The 16,810-nt window shown below is 38.8% G+C and overlaps 1 protein-coding gene across 1 annotated transcript; it reads left to right on the forward strand.

Moving 5' to 3' along the window:
• Positions 2,969–14,540, forward strand: LOC107646781. Its single transcript, XM_016350938.1, has 2 exons — positions 2,969–3,464; positions 14,206–14,540. Exons 1-2 carry the CDS (start codon positions 2,969–2,971, stop codon positions 14,538–14,540), a joined length of 831 nt encoding a protein of 276 aa, XP_016206424.1.

Raw genomic sequence — 16,810 nt, forward strand, 5'->3', positions numbered from 1 at the left:
ACTATTATAATTGTATATTTTTGACAATCTTATTTCAGGTGTGTTTGGATTTGCGTTGGAGAAGAGAGAAGTGTGTTTGAGTTCTTTGAACACTTCATTTTTATGTTTGGCAACGTTTTTATCTTCTAAATGCAGAAGTGATTTCTATCTTCAACCCACGTTTACCAAAAGTTACAAATTCTAGCTTTTCCATTCACCTTTTCAAGTTGGATTAAAATTTATGTTCTGTGTACTAATTATGTCCTTCATTATTCATATGTTTGTTTTTTTTATAATATTTTTTTCTAATATTCTCTTATGTATATTATTATTTTTTATAAAATTTCTGTTATTTTATATGAGTTTTTTTACTGTTATTGTTTTTTTTGTATGGAATATTTTTTATTTTATATTAAGATTCTATTAATCCTATTAGAGTACTAAAAAATACTGAGAGTACTAAAAAAATATTAAAATTTATTTAAATATTTAAAATAAAATTATAAAATAACATAAATTAATTATTTAAATTCATGTTCTTTTCTGTAATTTTTCATCTAAAAGTGATTTTGAATAATCTAATCCAAACAATATTTAGTTTACTATAATCCATTTTAAATAAAAATTACCAAACATAAACCACGTTAATACTAACTCACTTTTGATCAAAATCAATTTTACAAAATCAATTTTATAAAAACTTCAGTTTACAAACGGTAATCCAAACACACACTTCATTGTCTTATTAGAGCAACGAGAAGCGAAAGTACCTTATTTAACCTTTTCCTTTTTGGTGTGTGTGTGCATGCGTGTAGCTTGAAGGGGAGTTTGCACTAATTCATCAATCAGAATTATCATCAGATGCCACTTTGAACCTAACATCATACTTCAAGATTGGAGAAACTACTATGATTTGGGAGAATTGGGGTTGTGCTAGGTTTTATGTTCAAATTGTGAGGGGTTAAATTGATGCCTTGAAAATTTTGGCCACATGATCTAATCGTATAGTACCACGTGTCATTTAAAATTGTCATGTCAGCTTTTCGGTAATGGAAAACGTCAAAAGGGCCAAATTGAGGCACGGGTCAAAATTTCAGGGTACAATTTAAGTCAATTGAAAGTTTAAGGGCTAAATTGCGTCGGAGGTCAAATTTCAGGGGTCATTTTGAGTATTAACTCTATAAATTTTGTTAGAGGACCTACCAGTTATGAACAGATTATAACTATTGATGGTGTTGTCTACTCGACATTTCGAGATGCATTCTATGCATATGGACTTTTGGCTGATGATAAAGAATACATTGATGCTATGCAGGAAGCAAGTCACTGGGGCTCAAGAGAATATTTAAGAAGTCTTTATGCAACACTCCTGTTTTCTAACTCGATGGCTAGGCCGGAGCATGTATTGGAAGGCACACGGAGAATGCTATCCGATGACATTCTTCACCGACAAAGAAGGTTACTCAACAATCAAGGTATGCTGTTATAGTTATTATTATTAATTGTAGAAAAATAAGTATTCTTATCTTTGTATCAGTTTGTCAATACTATTAATGTTACTAGACAACTATCATTATAACTCTATCAATAAATATTAGTTGACTTATGAATGTGCCAGATTTTAATATATTTTTACTTCGCAAAATAAAGTATGAATCTCATACAAAACAAAAAGACATGGACACAATTCCCAAAATTAACAATAAGCCTTACTAACAAAATAATATACACATGGAACAAAATAAATTCTTTTAAAATGACATACTTACTTCGAGGTCGTTGAGCCACAAATTAGATCTGAAGTTGACTATGCACAAATTGTCTCTATGGTCATGAATGCTTATATAGAAGTGTACAATAGGGTGTATCCTTTTTCCTTATTCTGCACCTTGCTGTATATATGCCATGCAAAAAATCCAATTTTATTAAGCATTGAAGATATCATAAGAAGCTGAAAACATATTGCTATATAGACAATATACATCCAAATAGTAGAGTTTAAAATATCCAATATAGATGTGAGAAATATAAGAATCAACTACATGAGATAAAACAAATGTATATTTAACTAAATAATGATCTTGGTCATAATAGAACAGATGTAAATGTAATTGATGTATGTATTTTATTGCAAAATTTTATCTTCTACAAAATCATACTATTACTTACAACAGTGTATACACTTTGTTCAATAGAGTTACAAATTACAGATGAAGAATTATTGGATCTGATGTTGATAGAAATTGAAAAACTACTCAAGAGTTATAACAAGAGCTTAAGAGATTTTCAATCAATGCCATTCCCTAATATTGACACAAGTTTGATGCAAATTATGAATGGGTAAAATAATAAGTTGATTTCTGATGAGCTTCGGTACGATAAACGAATTTCGACAGCTGAACATGAAGTGTATGTACAACAACTTACAAATGAGCAAAAGAGAGCTTATGAAGAAGTGATGACAACAGTGAATAGTAGGCAGGGTGGTGTTTACTTTCTGTATGGTTATGGTGGTATGGGAAAAACATTTCTTTGGAAGACACTTGTTGCCGCTATTAGATCCAAAGGTCAAATCGTGTTGACAGTTGCTTCAAGTGGCATAGCATCCCTCTTATTACCCGGTGGTAGGACGACACATTCTCGCTTTGCAATACCACTCGATTTGGATGAATTTTCAACATGCAACATAAAGCAAAATACTCCATTGGCTGAATTAATAATCAGAGCTAAGCTTATTGTGTGGGATGAAGCTCCTATGGTCAACAAAATTTGTATTGAAGCACTTGATAGGACCATGAGAGATATTTTGAGGTTCAACAATATTGCAAGCTTGGAACAACCGTTTGGAAGAAAGACAGCGGTTTTTGGTGGTGATTTTTGACAAATACTACCAGTAATACCCAAAAGAAGTAGGCAAGAGATTGTCAATGCTACAATTAACTCATCATATATATGGGATAGTTGTAAGTTGTTGAATTTGACAAGAAACATGCGCTTACAAGCAGACAACAGCAATTGTGAAAACAATGACTTAAGAGAATTTGCTGATTGGATTTTAAGCATTAGAGATGGCAGGTGTGGATCATCTATAGATGGTATTGATAAGATAAAGATCCCAGATGATATATTGATATATGATTGGGATGATCCTATTAGTTCGATATGTAAAGCAACTTACCCTGAATTATTTTGCGGTTCAAGTTGTGTTTCAAATGTAAAAGACAAAGCCATCCTCGCACCGACACTACAACTGGTGGATGAAATCAACAACAATATGATTAGTTTGAACCCATTCGAAGCTCGGACTTATTATAGTTCTGATACAGTTTCTGAATCTGAAACAAATAACGATATTTTGGCATCAATTCACACACCAGAGTTCCTAAACACTATTAGATGCTCAGGAGTACCAAACCATGAGATATTTGTTAAGATAGGGACACTAATCATGTTACTAAGAAACATAGATCACTCAGTAGGTCTATGTAATGGCACACGATTGGTGGTGTCCAAACATGGAAGCACATAATAGAAGCAAAAAGTTTAACAGGGAAGGGACCTGGCCAAAAAATGTTTATTCCTAGAATGATCCTAACCCCTTCTGATCATAGGATACCATTTAAATTTCAAATGTGACAATTTCCTATCATGGTTTGTTATGCAATGACAATTAATAAGAGTCAAGGGCAGTCATTGTCACATGTTGGATTGATATTAAAAAAGCTTGTATTCACACATGGGCAACTATATGTTGCAGTTTCAAAAGTTACAAATAAAAGAGGGCTCAAGATCATAATATGTCATGAAGAAAACGAGAAGAAGGAAACAAACAATGTGGTGTTCAAAGAAGTATTTATGAAACATTGTCTAAGTAAAAAAATTGAAGACTTAAGGATCTCTTCCAAAAGAAAGTCTCCAGCATGCCTCAGTGAGGAGCCTCACGTCCTGCATCTGAAAACCACAGAATCTGCATGGGTGAGAACCAGAAGTTCTCAGCATGGTAACAATAATTGAAATGCAATCCTAGAACCTCCAGATTATAATCAAAGCATATAAATACAACTAAACCATAAGAAATGAAAACAGGCAACTAACTTAAGGATCTTCAGGCTAACTAGATATCCCTTTTTCAAATCTTGCAAACCTCCCAACCGCCAACAGTAATTGAAATGCAAGCACAAGTATATGAAACAAAGAAATGCACAAGTAGGAAGCAAGTAAGACAATTAGGCAATTAGCAAGTAATGATGCAAGCAATTAGGCATTCCAAACAAATCACATATAATGCATATGATGCATGCCTGTCCTAGTGGCTGATGAGTCTCATCTGTCGGTTATAAAGCCAACCCCACAAGTCTTGGTAGCTAACCATTGGACTGTCCCTCTGTCGTGCATCCCCAACTCGAGTTATACTCAACATAAATCATAATTTCATATATATCCAACACCTTCACTGGTGTATATTTACGGGGGCGAGCTCATCCGGAACTTTCACAGTGTCCAGCCACACTTACGACATAGGGTCAGCAGAGTATCGAGTCTCCACCTGGAGCACGTGGTGGCTAGCCACTGCTTTCACCCAGAGAAACTCGTATCTCAGATAGGTGGAGTGCAACCATCATAATAATCAACAATTCAGCATATATGTATATAAATCACAACCATAAATTAACATTCATCTCAGTCATCCGGCTTACAAATCATGATCTGTAATTAGCCATAATCATCATTACACACAGCCATTTGGCTCACATCATATATAGCACTCCACCATCTTCCTCAACACCTCATATCATCATCATTCATCATACTCATCATAACATCCCCTTTCTTCTTCCACAAGTTACCCTCTTCCTTAGATTACTCTCATTCACTATGCATTTTACATCAATTTAAGATTTAGGGGATGAAATTGGGGTTTTATAAGTGTGAAATAACATCTCGGAAGGTTATAAGCTTGTTGGGAATGTGAAAGACTTAAAAACAATAGCTTTAGAAAGAAATTGGGTCGCGTGCGTACGCACAGGGGTATGCGTGCGCACGCCCAGAAGCATTTTTAAAAGTGTGCGTACGCACAGGTCTGTGCGTACGCACATGAAGCAAAATCTCTAGGGTTGAGTGCGTGATAAACCCCAATTTTGTGGTTTATATTGTGTAGAATTTAGGGGGTTTTGTCAATATTTTCCGCACTTATTCACAAGAAATGCATGGTTTTGTGTTTCCTTCCTAATATTGCTCCACGATGAAAAACATGCTTATTTTGCCTTAAAATTGCCATATTTTAATCCTCTTCTATTGCCATTCTATGCCGTGATGTATTTGTTGAGTGATTTCAGGAATTATAGGGTAGGAATGGCCTAAAAGAGAGAAAGAAAGCATCCACAAGAGGAAGGAACATGAAGATTTGGTTTTTGGAAAATTCAGCATTGGCGCGCACGCGCACTCCACGCGCACGTGTGAATGAGGATAGCTAGAAGTGGCGCGCAAGGATGGACGCATCCGCGCGGATCAGAGAATTTCCATCGACGCGCACGCGCACCTGGCGCGCACGTGTGGATCACAAAAGCAATCGGCGCGCACGCACGCATGGCGCGCACGCGCAGAAAGCTGCACGTGACCTCATTAAAGGAAATTGTGCCTGGTGATTTCTGAGGCTCATTAAGCCCAAATTCAAGTTGTTTCTGCATGGAAAAGATCCAAGGACGCTAGGGGGAAAGGGGGGATCAATCATTTTACACTAGACACAATGTTTAGCTAGTTTTTTTTTGGTTCTTTGTTTTTCTAGAGAAAGAAACCCTTGTTCCTCTCTAGATCTAGCTTTAATTTGATCTTCCCTTGTTGAGTTGTGAATTAGATCTTGTTGATTACTAGTTTTAATTGTTCAATTTGACTTCCTTAGTATAATATTGCTTAGATTTTGTGATAGTTTTATGAATTCTTGTCAGTTGTCATTTTATACCCATTTCATGAATGTTGTGAATCTTGATTTTTTAATGTTACATTGATGATTTCTATGATTAATTGTGTTGTTTGAGTAATTGTATGTTGATAATTGTTAGTGGGTACTTGTTGATTTCAATTTAATTGCAATTTGGAACATGTCTTTTATTAATGCTTACTAAGTGTTTGATGAATTGTTTACCTTGATTATGGAGTAGTTCTCTTTACTCTTGGCCTAGGCTAAGGGAATTGGGTAAACTTGAGTCATTGGGTCTAATGGATTTGATGATTTGGGAGCCCTTAGTGGTCAATTTGATAGCCATTGACGCTAACCTTCTATTAAGTCAATTAGTAGTTAGGTTAGAACTTATGGGTTGATGTTGACCAAACCATTTGACGTACTTCAAGTATAGAAGTAGACTTAATGAGTTTGGTTCCTCATAATTGTCAAGATATGGTTATTAGACAAGGATGGTGACCCCAATTTCCATGCCTAGCCAAGAGTTCCTTTTATCATTCATATTTGAAAACTCAAATTCTTGATTATTTGTCTTAGTTATAGTTACTTGTTTAGTTTAAAATAGAATCATATTGGATGTTACTTTGTTAGTTTGGAATTGCTCATATCTTGCTTAGTTATTTGAATTAGTTTCTTGCAATTTAAGATTACTTGCTTGTTAAGATTCCTAGTTTAAATTCTCGCTCAGGACTCACAACCCCGGATTTCTAACCAATGTTAAAGCACATGTTTGCCCATTCCTTGTGAGACGACCCAAGGTTTAAATACTTCGGTTATTTCTATTGGGGTTGAACCTGTGACAATCAAATCCCTTTCTAAATTTGATACTCGAGGATTGTTGTTGGTAGAGCTATACTTGCAACGCGACTTTATTGAGAAAATCTTTACCGACGCACCCCGAGCTTCATCAAATTTTTGGTGCTGTTGCCGGGGAATGGTTGCAAGATATGCCTTGATATTGGTTATGTGAATATGTGAATATCGTAGATAGTTTAATTGCTTTCAATGCTTAGCTATAGTTTAGATTTCTTTTACATTTGTGCTATGACTCTCAAGTTTGATGACTCGGTCTCAACCGAATTCTAGCTTAGCCGATTTTGATCCCGAGATTGAAAGAACTTTGTTACATACTCGGCAAGCTAGACGGCGGTTAGATTATTGATGAGCGAATAATTTATACGCTTTTTGACATTGTTGTTAGTATGTTTTTAGTAGGATCTAGTTACTTTTAGGGATGTTTTCATTAGTTTTTATGTTAAATTCACATTTCTGGACTTTACTATGAGTTTGTGTGTTTTTCTGTGATTTCAGGTATTTTCTGGCTGAAATTGAGGGACTTGAGCAGAAATCAGATTCAGAGGTTGAAAAAGGACTGCTGATGCTGTTGGATTCTGACCTCCCTGCACTCAAAGTGGATTTTCTGGAGCTACAGAACTCGAAATGGCGCGCTTCCAATTGCGTTGGAAAGTAGACATCCAGGGCTTTCCAGAAATATATAATAGTCCATACTTTGGCCAAGAATTGACGACGTAAACTGGCGTTCAACGCCAGCCTTCTGCCCAAAACTGGCGTCCAGCGCCAGAAAAGGATCCAAAACCAGAGTTGAACGCCCAAATTGGCACAGAAACTGGCGTTCAACTCCACAAATGACCTCTGCACTGACAGTGGTGATGTATCACATAAAGCCAGCCATGGAAAGGAGTGAGACTGATTGGATAAAGATAGCAGGAAAGCAGAGGTTTAGAGGAACGAAAAGCATCTCCATTCGCTTAACTGAAATCCCTGCCAATGAATCTACATAAGTATCTCTATCCCTTTTATTGTTTATTTTAATCTAATAAAGTATCATGTTTAAATCCGCCTGACTGAGATTTGCAAGGTGACCATAGCTTGCTCCATACCAACAATCTCCGTGGGATTCGACCCTTACTCACGTAAGGTCTTACTTGGACGACCCAGTGCACTTGCTGGTTAGTTGAACGGAGTTGTGTCCACACATAGAGCCACAATGAGGATTCAATACAATTATATATTTTTACTCTCACACAAGTACAAAGAACATGGAACACAATTTCGTGCACCAATTATACGGCTAGTACTTTGGCCTCTCTTGTGGAACACACCGAATCACTAGGCAGTACCGAGGGTGACTTGGAGTCGGCTACTTCCTATTCTTCTGTTGGCACTAATAATACATCTTTGCATCCTACAGGTGAGCCACACATGGCAGAGCCACGACGAATCACTTTGCATGAGCAAGGAGCTTCGGATATCATACTTCAACCGTTGCAAGCAAGGTATCCTAACCTTGATCTAAACTTTGAATTGAAGAGTAGCTTGATATATCTACTTCCTAAATATCATGGGTTGCTGGGTTAAGACCCCATCCGACATCTAAGAGATTTTCAAGTTGCTTGTTCTATGGCTCGAAGGCATGGAGCCGATGAGGTGGCTATCATGGTTTTTGCCTTCCCTTTCTCTCTTGAAGGGCAAGCGAAGACATGGTTTTATTCGCTACCGGATGAGATTGTAACTAATTGGGATTTCTTGAGAAGAGAGTTTCTAGATAAATTCTTTCCACCGGAGAACACCGACTACATCTGGAAATAGATTTCGGGCATAATACAAAGAGATCAAGATAGTTTGTATGAGTATTGGTCTCGGTTCAAGAGGCTATTGGAATCTTGCCCGCACCATGGAATGAACACTCACTTGCTCATTAGCTACTTCACCGGAGGTCTTTGTGTGGAAGATAGAAGATTGCTCACCGCTTCTAGTGGTGGTTCCCTTTCGAAAAATAAAATGGAGGGAGAAGCTTGGAATTTGATAAAGGATATTGCCAAAGCTACACAACATACAAGCGTGAGAAGTAATCCTCTCAAGGGTGTGGTAGAACCATCCCTTCCGAATCAAGCCTAACCAAAGCACTTGGGGATATGACCACCATCCTTATGCAAATACAAAAGGATCAAAAGGAATACTACTCCATCCAAGCCGTCCAAGCCCCACCTACAGTTGATCAAATTGAAGGCCCTCCTAGGATTTGTGGTTTGTGCTCTAGCACCACACATTACACCGATCAATGCCATCAAATTCAAGAAGAACATGCCCTTGTAGTGGCCAATGTGAATTACAACAACCGTCCACCCTATCCTCCTCAAGGCCAAAATAATTACCCTCAAGGTGGTAATCAACATCAAGGGTGGAGGGATAATGTACAAGGGAGCAATCAAAACCAAAGATGGAACAACTCTTCTTATCATCACAACAACAACCAATCTTCATCCCAATACCATCATAACAACACTAACTACCAAGCCAACCAAGGCCACTCCAAGCAAAACCAAAATAACTACACCGAGTACCAAGAACCACACCATAGACAACAATCCAACTAAACTCCTCCATCTTCCAACACTCAAGTTGATGGGCTTAGAGCCACCATGAAGAAATAGGACGAGAGCAACAAGGCTCAATTTGATGCCTTGGGCGCTCAATTGACTAACCTCACCAACATACTTTCAAAGATGGCCATGTCAAACCAACCATCAACTTCCAACAACAACAGCAACCAATCCTCAAGCTCTTCTAACCTTCCATCCCAACCCCAACCAAATCCAAAGGGCGGTCTCAATGCCATCACTCTACGGTCGGGGACTACATTGGAAGAGATACCTTCAAGGGTCATGGAAGACATTCATGAGAAAGAAGTGGTTGTTGAAGCTCCACATGAAGAAAAGGTGGTAGACAAAAGGCATGAGGAAGAAGGAGTAAGACTCAAGGAACCCAGAGGAAAGCTATAGTGGATGAGTCCATTCCTATTCTATTCCCATCCATGGTGAAGAAGGTAAAGAAAACACCGGAATTTGATTTGAACATGCTTCAAGTGTTCAAGAAGGTTGAGGTAACCATACCACTTCTTGATGCTATTCAACAAATTCCAAAGTATACAAAATTTTTTAAAGACTTGTGTACACACAAAGATAGGATAGGAGAATTGGAGACATTATCCTTGGGTAGCTCAATTTCTTCCTTGATGGAACCTGTTCTAAAGAAATGTGGTGACCCTGGACCTTGTTTGGTGTCTTGTTGTATTGGTGGGCGCACTTTTCATGATTGTATGTGTGACCTGGGAGCTTGTGTAAGCATCATGCCACTTTCCATCTATGTGCGGTTGAATTTAGCTCCATTAAAGAAGTCGGCGGCGAGGTTTGCCTTAGCCGATAAAAGTGTGATCACGGTGATGGGAATAGCAAAAGATGTACTTGTGGCGATCAAGGATTTAGTTTTTTCGGTTGACTTTTACATCCTTGAAATGCCTCCAACAGAAAATAGAAGCTCATCCTCTGTTCTACTTGGTAGACCCTTCCTCAAGACCTCTAAATTCAAGTTAGATGCCTTCACCGGCACATATTCCTTTGAGGTTGGAGACAAGACTATCAAGTTCAATTTAGAAGAAGCCATGAAACATCCTTCCGAGGAACATTCTGTGCACCGATGTGATGTAATTGATGAAGTGGTAGCAGAAGTGCAAGAAGAAGATCACAACAAGTTGTGCTACCCTATTGTTGAGGGGACGGATGACCAAGAGGATGAACATGAGAAAATTTTTAAGAATGAACTCCATGAGCTTGATGAAAAGGAACCTCAGCTTGAGGCAAAGAGTGAACTGAAGCCCCTTCCATCTCATTTGATGTATGCTTTCTTAGAGGACAACCAAGGGTTTCCGGTCATTATAGCTAGTAAGCTTTCAAGTGAAGAAGAAGAAAAGCTCCTAGATGTTCTAAGAAAGTACAAGAAGGCAATTAGATGGAGCTTAGTTGATATTGTAGGGATTGACCCTCGCAAGTGCATGCATCAGATATTTCTCCAAGAGGGAGCTAGGGCAATTAGGCAACTGCTAAGAAGGCTCAACCCAACTATCCTCGATGTGGTGAAGAAAGAGGTCACAAGATTACTTGATGCGGGTATCATATACCCAATTTCTGACAGTGAATGGGTGAGCCCGGTCCAGGTTGTTTCCAAGAAGTCAGGCATCACTGCGGTCAAAAAGGATGATGGTGAAGTGGTCACTAAAAGAGTACAAAATGCGTGGCGAGTGTGCATTGATTATAGAAGATTGAACGCCGCTACAAGAAAGGACCACTACCCTTTGCCCTTTATCAATTAGATGTTGGACCGTTTGGCGAGTAAATTCCATTATTGTTTTCTTGATGGATTCACTGGTTACTTCCAGATTCACATTGCTCCTGAAGATTAGGAAAAGACCACATTTACTTGTCCGTTTGGCACCTTTGCCTATAAAAGGATGCCATTTAGACTATGCAATGCACCTGCTACTTTTCAGCGGTATTTGACGAGTGTCTTTTCCGATCTAATGGAGAATTGTCTGGAAGTTTTTATGGATGAATTCAGTGTTTATGGTACTTCATTTAATTGTTGCTTAGAGAACTTGGCCAAGGTCTTAGCTAGATGTGTTGATACTAATCTTGTCTTAAATTTTGAAAAATGTCACTTTATGGTAAGACAAGGTATAGTGTTAGGACATGTAGTATCTCATGAAGGCATTTCTGTAGACCCGGCCAAGGTCGATGTTATCACCACTTTACCTCACCCCTTGTCAGTGAGGGAGGTTCGCTCGTTTTTAGGACATGCAGGATTCTATAGGCGCTTTATCAAAGATTTCAGCAATATTGCTTTGCCATTGTCGCGCCTACTCCAAAAAGATGTGGATTTTGAGTTTGACCGTGAATGTGTGAAAGCTTTTGAAGAGCTAAGGAGAGTTCTCACCACGGCACCGATTGTGCGAGGCCCCAACTGGACGTTGCCATTTGAGATAATGTGCGATGCGTCAAACCATGCTGTAGGTGCCACGCTTGCACAACGCGATGGTAAACTCCCTTATGTCATTGCTTACTCTTCTAAAACAATGGATGCAGCACAATCCAACTATACCACTACTGAAAAGGAACTCCTAGCTATTGTTCATGCTTTAGATAAATTCAAATCTTATTTTCTAGGATCAAATATAGTGGTATAAACGGATCATGCAGCTTTAAAGTACTTATTGACAAAGAATGAGTCAAAGCCTAGACTCATACGTTGGATCTTGCTTTTGCAAGAATTCGACATTGAAAATTTGAAATTTCATCCATTTCCGATCAATGACTCATTCCCATTGGATAGTTTGCATGCTGTGACGGATAGTTTTCCTTGGTTTGCCCCAATGGCGAACTACTTGGTTGCGAAACTCTTCCTTCCCAACTTTTCTAAACACCAAAGGGATAAGTTGAGGAGTGATTCCAAATACTATATTTGCGATTGTCCTCACTTGTGGAAGAGGGGAGTGGACCAAGTAATTTGAAGATGTGTCCCAGAGTCTGAAATCCAACCCATTCTTGAAGCTTGCCATTCATCCGAATGTGGTGGCCACTTTGGCCTACAAAGGACCGCTAAAAAGGTGTTGGATTGTGGATTTTGGTGGCCAACCTTATTCAAGGATGCTAACCAGTTCTGTGTGTCTTGCCATCAGTGTCAGAAGTCGGGAAACACATCCCAAAGGGATGAAATGCCTCAGCAACCTATGTTGTTCTGTGAGATATTTGATGTATGGGTATTGACTTTATGGGACCGTTTCCCAACTCGAGTGGGTATCTGTATATTTTGTTAGCGGTTGACTACGTGTCAAAGTGGGTAGAGGCCATACCTACCCGCCTTGACGATGCCAATACCGTTGTTTCTTTTATTAGGAATAACATTGTATGCCGTTGTGGGTTGCCACGAGCAATTGTGAGCGACCAAGGATCCCACTTTTGTAACAGGAAGGTAAAGGCATTGCTCAAGCACTATGGAGTGTCGCATAAGGTTGCTACTGCTTATCATCCACAAACCAATGGACAAGCGGAAGTGTCCAACCAGGAGATTAAGAGAATTTTAGAGAAAGTGGTCAATCCACAAAGAAAGGATTGGAGCCTCCGGTTAGGAGATGCACTATGGGCGTATAGAACGACCTACAAGACTCCATTAGGGATGAGTCCCTTCTGGATCGTCTATGGTAAGGCATGCCACCTTCTGGTGGAAATTGAGCATAGAGCCTATTGGGCGGTAAAGCAGTGCAACATGGATTTGACCAAGGCGGGTGAAGCCAGAAAATTACAGCTAGAGGAACTTGAGTATTTGAGGAACGAGTCATATGAGAATGCCCGGATCTACAAGGAGAAGACTAAGGCATTTCATGACCATCACATCTGGAAGAAGAACTTTCAAGAAGTTGATGAGGTCTTCCTTTACAACTCAAGGCTTCGATTCATGCCTGCAAGCTCCGCTCTAGATGGGAAGGACCTTTCAAGGTGAAGGAGATAAAGCCCTATGGAGTGGTGGAGTTATTTGATCCCAAGAGTGAAGCAACTTTCAAAGTGAATGGACATAGAGTGAAGAAGTATCATGGCTACAAGCTCCCAAAAGAGCTAGAGGTGTTCCTATTGGAGGATGCACCAAGGAGAGATGAAGCTTAAGCAAAGGACCGTCCAACTTAAGGACGTTAAAGAAAAGTGCTTGGTGGGAGGCACCCCCACCGTGGTAAGATCTTCCTTGTGTATACCATCTTGTTTGTAGCCTTAAGTTCTTGTGAATTTTGTGATTTCTTGATGATTGATTGATTGCATAGGAATTCTAGCTTTACTCTTCTTGTTGAATAGATAGGATATTCATATAGTTTTCATCATTTTGGTATGGATGAATTGTTGAAGTAGGGAGAATGCTATGTTTTGGATAATTCATGAAATTGTGAAGTGTTCTCTTTGACTACTAGCTTAGGCACCTACCAAGAATGTGTTAGAATAAGTCTTGTTATATAAAAAAAGAGGAGAGAAAAGCAAAACTGGGCACCGACGCGCCAGCGCACTATGCGCGTGCGTGCCGGTGGTGAACTTCCAACTCTTGGGCCAAAAACCTGAGAGTCATGCCCACTTCATGCCCATCTCGCGCCAGACACCCATGCGTCCACGTGCTTGCCGCCTGCACGTACCTTTGCAAATCGCCCATCGACGCGCAAGCGCACTGTGCGCGCGCGTGCCGACGGCACTATGTGGACTCCCTGGTACAAAAACCAGAGAGTTATGTGGTGCACGAATTGTGAATTACACTTTTCACAACTCGTACCACTGACCAGCAAGTGCACTGGGTCGTCCAAGTAATACCTCACGTGAGTAAGGGTCGAATCCCACGGAGATTGTTGGTTTGAAGCAATCTATGGTTATCTTGTAAAGATCTTCGAACCAAGAAAAGAAAAACTCAAGAAGAATATGCAGAAAGTTATGGTGCTTGTGATGACGTTGAAAGGGAATTTGATGAGATTGAACGTAATGAGATACGACAACAACAAGCATCAAGAATTCCAGCACCTATCTCTAGAAAGGGAGTTGGAAAACAACTCAAGGGACTACAATCCTTTTTTCCACCGGCAGCAACACCTGGTGCTCAACCAAGTATTAAAAGTGTTCTCCAAAGCAAAGAAATTGTGGAGAAGTGTGATATTGCTATTGCAAGATGGATGATGGATGCCTCTGTGCCATTCAATGCGGTTAATTCAGCTTATTATTAGCCGATGATCGATGCTATCGCAAATATGGGTGTAGGGTATAAAGGGCCAAATTACCAAAGAGTTCGTGGATATTTGTTGAGTAAATTGGTTGAAGATGTAAAGAAGATGATTGAAGGTTATCGTGTGATTTGGAAACAAATTGGATGTACTATCATGGCTGATGGATGGACTGATCGTTGTAGGCGTACTTTAATTAATTTCTTGGTTTATTGTCCTAAAGAAACTGTTTTCCTAAAGTCAGTTGATGCTTCTCATATCTCGAAAACTGCTGAGGCTTTGTTTAAGTTGCTTAGGGATGTTGTGTTATTTGTTGGTCCTGAGAATGTTGTACATGTAGTGACGGATAATGCTGCAAATTACGTTGCTGCTGGAAGGTTGTTGGAATCATAGTTTCCTAGATTGTATTGGTCTCCTTGTGCGGCACATTGTATTAATCTGATGTTGCAGGATATTGGAAAGTTTGTGGAAGTGACTGAAACTGTGTCACAAGCTTCAATGATTACGAAGTATATCTATAATCACTGCCATCCTTTGTACTTGATGAGGCAGTTCATAGGCGGCCGAGAAATACTTCGTCCAGCTCCAACTCGATTCGCCACTAATTTCATTGCTTTGCAAAGTATTTTGGCTCAAAAGGATCCATTGAGAGCTATGGTGACATCTAGAGAATGGACAAGTTCAGCTTACTCTAAAGAAGCCAAAGCAAAAAAGTTTGTGGATCAAGTCTTAGATTCTAAATTTTGGAATCAATGCACTGATATTGTTAAGCTTACGGAGCCACTTGTTCATGTATTGCGTATTGTGGATAGTAAGGAATCGGTTAGAGCATCAAAAGCTTAATGATCTTGTTTATGTTCATTACAACTTAAGGCTACAACAAAGGTACTTTTTATTATTCTTTCTTGAAGGCATTATTTAAAATTTTTAGTCATAATAAGAATAATCAAGTTACTTGATAACATAGGAACCGAATGAGAAAGCAAAGTTATGATCCAATTTGTCTTGATGCATTTGAGGATCATTCGGAATGGATAATGGAAGATTCACCACCATTTTTAACTCCTGAAGAAGTTGATGCTTTACGGAATGATCTTGCAAATATGTCTCTTCAATCAGCTTTAGATGATTTGGGTATGTTGTTGTTAGGGATGATTTTGTAATGCTTTAACCAAATATTTTGCCTTATTATTGATTATGATTTGTGAAACATTATTGAAATGCTAGATGAATTGAATCTGGAAGAAGATCGAGATGATGGTGAAGCTAATAATACTTCTGTGAAAAATGCAAATCAGAATGAAACCAATCAACATGTAGCTCCAGATTTGTCAGATGAAGATAGATATCCAGACTTTGAAGTTACTCCTTGGATATAATCCATGAATTGTTATTTTCATTATGTTAAATTGAGTTGTTCATGTAATAGACTAATAGTACTAAATTTTATGTTTATTCTCGGATTACTACTTATTTTTAGGATTTGAGATTTAATGTTTATTAAAATGTTATTGGAGATATATTTTTTAACTGTTAATTTTTAAGTTTTTAGGCTTTTAGCTATTTTATACATTTTACTTATGTGGGACCGGGTTAACCGGTTCAACCAGTGACCCACCGATTGAACCAGTAACCCAGTGACCCAGTAGCCTGACCGGTTCGATCACCGGTTCGGTTCTGACAACTATGGGAACAAGCATGTTTGAATGGAAAACAGAAATACTTGCATTAATCCATAGAGACACAGCAGAGCTCCTCAGCCCCAACAATGGGGTTTAGAGACTCATGCCGTCAAAGAGTACAAAGTTTTGATCTAAAATGTCATGAGATACAAAATAAGTCTCTAAAAGTTGTTTAAATACTAAACTAGTAGCCTAGGTTTACAGAAAATGAGTAAACTATAGCAGATGGTATAGAGATCCACTTCTGGGGCCCACTTGGTTTCATTTCAGGATTAGCTAGGACTTCCCAGTTCCTGATTCGAATTTGCTCCTGGATCTCCGGATATTCATCTTCTTTCAGATCGAATCGAACTTCCGGGATCACTGATCTCAGACCCATTATTTTGTTATAATGGTCTGAATGTTCTTTAGATAAGAACTTCCCTTGATTCCAAAGTGGTTTTGGAACGCTCTCTTTCTTGCCTCTTGGAGTGGGTTATTTTCCTTTGGGAGCCCTGATCTTAGTGATTGCGGATAAACACACCAAACTTAGAGGTTTGCTTGTCCTCAAGCAAAAGAAAAGAAAGGAGAGGGATAGAAGGAGAGCTTGGT

This window comes from Arachis ipaensis, chromosome B06 (assembly GCF_000816755.2).
Source record: "Arachis ipaensis cultivar K30076 chromosome B06, Araip1.1, whole genome shotgun sequence".
NCBI classification, from domain to species: Eukaryota; Viridiplantae; Streptophyta; class Magnoliopsida; order Fabales; family Fabaceae; genus Arachis; species Arachis ipaensis.